Source organism: Mesoplodon mirus (genome assembly GCF_964341445.2).
Source record: "Mesoplodon mirus genome assembly, chromosome: 4".
NCBI lineage: Eukaryota > Metazoa > Chordata > Mammalia > Artiodactyla > Ziphiidae > Mesoplodon > Mesoplodon mirus.
In genome coordinates, this window is record NC_138979.1 from 178,681,177 (window position 1) to 178,688,092 (window position 6,916).

General features: G+C 48.7%; 1 protein-coding gene across 1 annotated transcript; it reads right to left on the minus strand.

The window, feature by feature from the left end:
- Positions 1 to 977: 977 nt before the first annotated feature.
- LOC309802951 (alpha-1-antitrypsin-like) lies at positions 978 to 6,566 on the minus strand (the record flags this gene model as incomplete). The annotated part of the gene is made up of 6 exons (XM_082618799.1): positions 978 to 1,193; positions 2,878 to 3,147; positions 4,293 to 4,438; positions 5,971 to 6,178; positions 6,279 to 6,447; positions 6,550 to 6,566. The coding sequence occupies 6 exons, from the start codon at positions 6,564 to 6,566 to the stop codon at positions 978 to 980; spliced, it is 1,026 nt and encodes a 341-aa protein (XP_082474925.1).
- Between the last annotated feature and the right edge of the window lie 350 nt (positions 6,567 to 6,916).

Sequence of the window (6,916 nt, forward strand, 5' to 3'; positions counted from 1 at the left end):
TCTGTGTTCTGCTGTTGTTGGGTGGAGTGTTCTGTATATGTCTGTTAGTCCAAGTGGTCTATAGTGTTGTTCAAATCTTCTGTTTCCTTATTGATCTTCTGTCTGGTTTCTCTATCAATTATTGAAAGTGGGATATTGATTCTCCTACTATTATTGTGTTGTTGTCTATTTCTCCCTTTAATTCTGTCAATTTTTGCTTCATATATTTAGGAGTTCTGATGTTTGGTACACATACATCTATAATTGTTATGTCATCTTGGTGAATTGAATTATTCTTTTTTTTTTTTTTTGCCGTAGAGCTTGATTTTATAAAGTCAAACATATAAGTCCTTATATTTACGACTTCTTAGTTTTCAGTCACGTTTAGAGAGGCCTTATCCACTTCAATATCCATAAATGAATTAACCAATACTTTCTTCTAGAACATTTATGTTTTTGTGCATGTGTTTTAGTGTTTGATCTACCCAGAGGTCCAAATACTATTATTTAATGTGGACTTGAGCCTTTAACACTCTGAACTGACTATGATCCCTCACATAAGTGCAGACCCCCTAGCTCCCTCCCTGTTTTGTGGTCTGCCTGGCTTAGCCTTGCCTTACTCTTTCCTTCTGCCTACCACTCTCCTACCCAAATCTAATCAATTAATTAAGTTTTTCCAGCTGCCTCCAGAATGGTCCGTCTCTCTCATTGTTAACTTTCCATATCTGTAAAATAAATTGTGGGCTTCAGCCAACATTTCATCCTTGCCTGGCGCAGTGCCTGGACAGTGTAAATACCTGATAAATATTAAGTGGATACATGAAAGATTGCTGTGACCCGGATTCCACGCATATCCTGTGGATGTAAAGAGAGACTCAGAGACAAGAAGATGAGAGATTTACATGTCACACACAAGCTAGGGCCAGGTCAGTCATTCTTTAATGTCATCTAAGGAGGGGACTTGGCGTGGGAATGGAAGGCTGAACCCAGAGAGGAAGTTATTTTTGCATGGGATTCACCACCTTTCCCATGAAGAGGGGATTGTTGGTGTTTTCATCCTTGATGATGATTAAGTAGGGCATGTTGAAGTTGATGGTCAGATGCTCAGACCAGGCACTCTCTTCTGAGAGGGTGGCCCCAGCGTGTTCTGTCCCATTCTCACTGATGCTCATCACAGCCTCATGAATGGCCCGGAGGGGAGAGAGGACAGAGATCTGTTTGAGGCAGAGACAGGCTGCACCCTTCCCCAACCCAGGCCTGGAGGTAAGGCCCAATGTGGTGAGAGCTGTCCTGGGGCTCAAGGAAGAGCTCTCTCCAGAGGATTTTAAATAAAGAACCACAAGATTGACAACTGAATCAACATGGTGTAGTGGAATGAACATGACTTTCCATCACAAGGATCTGGGTCCAAATCCAATTTTCCCCACTAACTCACTGTGTCACTAAGGAGAAAACTATTCTCCCTTTCTTTTTTTTTAACATCATTATTGAAGTATAATTTTTTTTTTTTTTTTTTTGCGGTACCCGGGCCTCTCACTGTTGAGGCCTCTCCTGTTGCGGAGCACAGCCTCCGGACGCACAAGGCCAGCAGTCATGGCTCATGGCCCCAGCCACTCCGCGGCTTGTGGAATCTTCCCGGATGGGGGCACGAACCCGTGTCCCCTGCATCGGCAGGCGGACTCTCAACCACTGCGCCACCGGGGAAGCCCTGGAGTACAATTGATTTACAATGGTGTGTTAGTTTCTGCTCTATAACAAAGTGAATCAGCTCTACATAAACATATATCCCCATATCTCCTCCAAAACTATTCTTCTTGAAACCTCAGTTTCCTAAGTAGGAAACTCAGACCTGTGGGATAGGATGACCCGGGGCCACTATGGTGTTGCATGTGAGGAACTTCACTCAGTGTAGGTGCTCAATAAATGTGTGTGTGTGCACAAGTGTGTGCATGTGTGACAGGTGCGCATTTGTGTGTGAGTGTTTGAATAAGGACAACAAGAATCAAGATCTTTATCTGGTAATTGTAAGCCTCCATCAACTGGTCACACCTACTTACCCAACCCCATCCCACACTCTTATTCTTAACCCTTCCCTCTCTGGGGAACTGGTCCCCTCTCTGTGCTTCAGCACCATACTCATGTCTCTCTCATCGCCTGTCCTGTCCTTCCCCATCCCTGTCCTCCTCTCCCTGCAGGAGACACACAAGGCATGGCTCTCAAGGCTTTTGTCTGACCCACGAGGGGACCCTCACCTCTTCCTGACCAGCCTCCTCAACAGCCCTGAGAAGGAACCCACCCTCTCGGGAGGTGGATTTTCTTGTACTTTGTCTCCTTGGCTCCGCACTTGTTTGTAGACCCGATTCTAAACTCCTTGGGGATCAGGGCTTCGATGGGGACCTTCACACACCTCATCCCCACCCGGGCACTCAGCTCACAGTCAGTCACTGAACTGCAGTTGTTTCTCTGGGCACCTGTAATTCTCCCGCGTAAATGGCATCTTTGGTCGAAATCACTCTGTAACTCAGACTCAGTGATTCACCAGTAGCTCCTGGTGTCACAGGCGCAGGGCCAAAGGTCCTTTGCAATCCCTGAGCCTAAGCCTCTCTCTGTAAATAGGGGTTTATCGGGACCCAAAGAAGAGAAGTCCCCGGCCAAGGATGAGACAGAGGTTGAGTGACACAGCCTCAGAGGAGGTCCTTAAATAAAATGCACCAAGCACGTGAGGCCGCCTGTTCCCCCCCATCATCCGGCCACACTGCAGTCTTGGTGGAGCGATGGCATTCCTCAGGGACCTCAGTCTGCAGGTGTGCCTGTGTCCCTGTGTCCCTTCCTCAGCCTCACCCTCGAGCTGCAGCCCCCGTGCACATTGCGGCCTACAGAGGTCAAGGACACACTCACCTTGGGCAGCTTCAGAGGCACTTCCTCAGTGATCCCTGAGAGGTCAGCCCCGTTGCTGAAGACCTTGGTGATGCCCAGTTTACCCAGGAGAGTTTTCAGATCGTAGGTGCCAGAAATGGACAGTTTGGGCAAGTGTAAATTGGCAGAACTGTCACGACGGTTAGAAAATAAAAAAGTTTCACAGAGTTGAAAGTGTTTCCTTTTCTGGTTGTTCCTCCCACTTGGCGCCCTGTCCCCCTGCCCATGCAAGGATGTGAGGTCAGCCTTGATCTATTCTACTTTTAGTTCCTCTACACGTGGGGTCAGAGAATGTTAGAATCACGGGGATCCTCTTGTCCTGCAAAGCCTCTCAAATGCCACCTCCTCTGATAAGGCCTCCTGGAGGATCCAGGGTGTCTCTGGAAGGACTGTGCACACTGCTTCCCTGCAGGGTTTGGTCACCCCCGAGACTGAGACTCCTCCGGGACCAGGATCCCAGAGGACCATGGGGCGTGGTGGCGGGTCCTGAGTGACATCTGTTCCATGAATGAGTGACTGCACAGGACTGGAGCTCAGCTCTAGTTTTCAGTGGGGACAAGGTGTGGCCCTGAGAGGGTCTGACTGGCCCTCGGGCTCTGTTTGCCCTGTTCTAGACCAGGTCCTCCTGTTCTCTGCTCTCAGCCTCTGGTGCAGGGAACCTGGGCGTGGGTGGAGCGGGGAAGAGGTATTAACACTTCTATCCGCTTTTTAACCTAATACTTCTCTGTATTTTCATTTTTGTTTTATATTGTATGCAATAAAACAGCTCATCCGGGCATGGGCATATTTACAAATACAGAGACATGCACTAATTTGGGGTGCATGACGGGGACCAACCACACTCATCTAGTGACAGAGGATCCAGAACCAGTGTCAAACGTGTCCTGGAGTTTCCCGCTCTGGGCCTTTGCTTTTCAGGCCTCTCCTAGCAGGTTTCCCCCCTGTCTTGCCGTGGACTTTCTGTCCTGAAAGTCCACACTCAACTGCCACCTTTGCCAGGAAGCCCACCTCTTCCTTCTGGGTTTGCCCACAACATGGGCTGGCGTTGCTCTCCCTGCACGGGGCACCGGCCACTGGGAAGGGACCCTGTCCAGGCTGGGGAGGAAGTCCTCAGGGACAGGACTTTCCCTCCTCACCCCTGGCCGTCTGTCAAAGCCCTGTCAGTGCTTCCCGAAAGGATGCTCTGTCTGGGAGCCTAAGATGATGCACCCTCCCCGCCTTGGGCCAGGCCCAGTGGGGCTGCTCTTGGGTCAGCCCTGGCCTGGGAATCACCGTATCTAAGGGTATTTGAGGATTTTGGCAAGGTGCTTCTCAGAGAGCCCATCCTCCAGCAGCTGCGTCTTCCCCAAGTTGGGCAGAAGCAGGAAGGCGGCCATTCTACCCTGGCAGTGCTGCACCGACACCCAGCAGGTGAACTCATTGTCTCGGTACAGGTGGAACATGGCCAGGCGGTTGATCACGGGCACCTTGACCGTGATCTTCTCGTTCACATGGAAGTCTCCTTTTAGGAAGCGGTGAGCCTCGAGTTTATCCTTCCATTTGTCTGTAGAGGATGAAGGTGCACAGCAGCTAGGGGTAGGAGAAGGTTTAGAAAAGTGTGCTAGAAAAAGGAGCCCTGAGGCCCCCTGGTGAGATGCTGGTCTCTGAGCCTCAGCTTTGCCCTCTGTAAAATGGGGCAAAAATGAAATCATCAGGCTCCTGAAGGGCTTTGTGAAGATAATTTGAGGCTAGAGGAGGATCCAGAGTTTCTCTATTGCAGAGGCTAAATGGCATCAACCTGGGTGGGCAGAACAAACATTTTTACTTGGATTTGATGTTTAGTTAATGCCTGGTCTGAGGCTGAAAAGTATTGGGAGTGGTTGGAAGCTCCCAGGTCATACTGGGCACCTCCCATCTGAGTCTCCCTGCCCCTTGGTAATTGGTGCTTCTTATTATTCAGGGAAATCACTCTTGTTCCTACTCTAATGGCCTTTCCCTGGACCAACATGTTAAATGCAGATGCCTGGGAAGTGCCCCCTCTGCTCTACCAAGAGAATGTCACCATCCTGCTAAGACAGGTTGCCTCGGGGACCCCAGGGCCCAATTTTCCCATTTGTTGGGAGGAGGAGAGTGAGGCTGGGGAGGGGACAAGACCCACCTGAAATCCCATGGCAGAGCTGGGACCTGGGATGTGCTCACTCCAGCCTCTGCACTCTCCATCACACTTTTCTCTCTCTAGAGCAAGGGGCCAATGGTGTGAAGGAGGCAACCCCTGGCCTTGACTCTCACCTCCCCTACCCTAGGCTATCTCCATGGACTGTTTAAACTGCCTTAGAATGCCCTCTGGGGCCCACAGGTCCTGACATTCTCATCACTCAGAGGGAGGAAGGGAGGTTGGGATTCAAGTTTAGTTGAGCACCTACTATGTGAGCGTATAGTCCCATGTTCTTTGTAACTTATTTTTTCCTTCTAAAATGCTTACAAGAAGGGCATTATTATGTCCATATTACAGGTAGGAAACTAGAACCTCAAAGAGGTAAAATGACTTGCCCATAGTCAAACAACAGCTAATAGGTCATAGAGACAGGATGTGAACTCTGGTCTTTCAGTCTGCAAAGCTGTCACTATTTCCACTACACGAGAGCTGTCAGAAGGGTCTTCTGTGAAATCCTATTCCCTTAACATTCCCTTTGTTTTTATGACTCTCTATTTTGGGATACTGCATATTTTGCCTCTCTCCCTGGTAGGGATTTACAATGCACATTAGGACATTTAAGGCTCTGAAAAGTCTTGCAGAGAAGATGATGATTTGACTATTTAACCCACTATTTCCTAACCTTATTTGATCATGCAAAGTCTTTTTTTTTGGCCGTGCTGCATGGCATGCAAGATCTTAGTTCTCTGGCCAGGGATAGAACCCATGACACCTGCAGTGGAAGTGCAGAGTCCTAACCACTGGACCATCAGGGAATTCCTCATGCAGAGTCTTTTAGTGGTTGTGTGTAGAAAATTGAATAACTGAGATCCATAGCTACATTCCATCCACTGCCAAGGAAAATCTAAAGAACCAGTTCAGGCTAGTTGTACAACCTTAACCTTCAAAAATTATGTAGTTCACCAGAGCAAGAGCCATGTCTTCGTCAAGCTCTTTGACCAAATCCACAATTATTCCCTGAGTTCTTATCTTTATTTGATGGTTGATCTCTTTCTTGGCCTCTTTGATGTTCCTGAAGTTGATGGAGAGGGCTTTTGAGTGGTACAGCTTCTTGACATTGTACAAAAACTCAGGCTTTTGCTTCAGATTCTAATCAATGATTAGCATAGTCATAGGTGGTCAGCTGGAACTGATTGTTTGGCTGCTTAAGGGTTTCAAGGAGACTCCCTAAGCCTTTGTGGATATCAGCCTTAGGCTCCTTCTTTAACTTGAAGCCTATGCCCTTCAGGATCTGGATGTAAGTATCATCTTTGGTTCCTAGGGAGAGCATCGCAAAGGCTATAGCGATGCTCACTGGGAAGAAGATGATTTTGTTGTTGGACTGACGGGCCAGTTCATGGTAGAGGCTGAAGGCGAAGCTGGAGAAGTGTGGGAGATCGTATTGCTAAATGTCAGGGCTGGACTGACACGTGGCGCCAGGGACTTGACTGCACAGCCCTGCCAGCAGGAGGAGGTCCCACGTGATGGAGGATGCCATTGTCCTGCAAGAGAGAGAAGGGTATCACACCTGGGTCAGGCCACCACACCTGGGTCAGGCCACACGATGAGTCCCTCAGCCACTGATGGACGCCATGTCAAAGCAACCACAGTTTATCGAGCGTCTATGTGCCAAGCACTTTCCTACATCAGCACCACTGAAAGACTCAGAACAACAGCAAAGACTTTATGGCGATTACCATACACCAAGCTCCATTCTAAGCACTTTACTGTCTTATCTCACTGCATTCTGGTAACTGTCCTATGAGGTAGGTCAGGCGACTATCCTGGCCTTACAGATGAGGAGACCAAGCTCCTAGAGGTTAAGTCACACTTGTCCAAGGTTCCAGA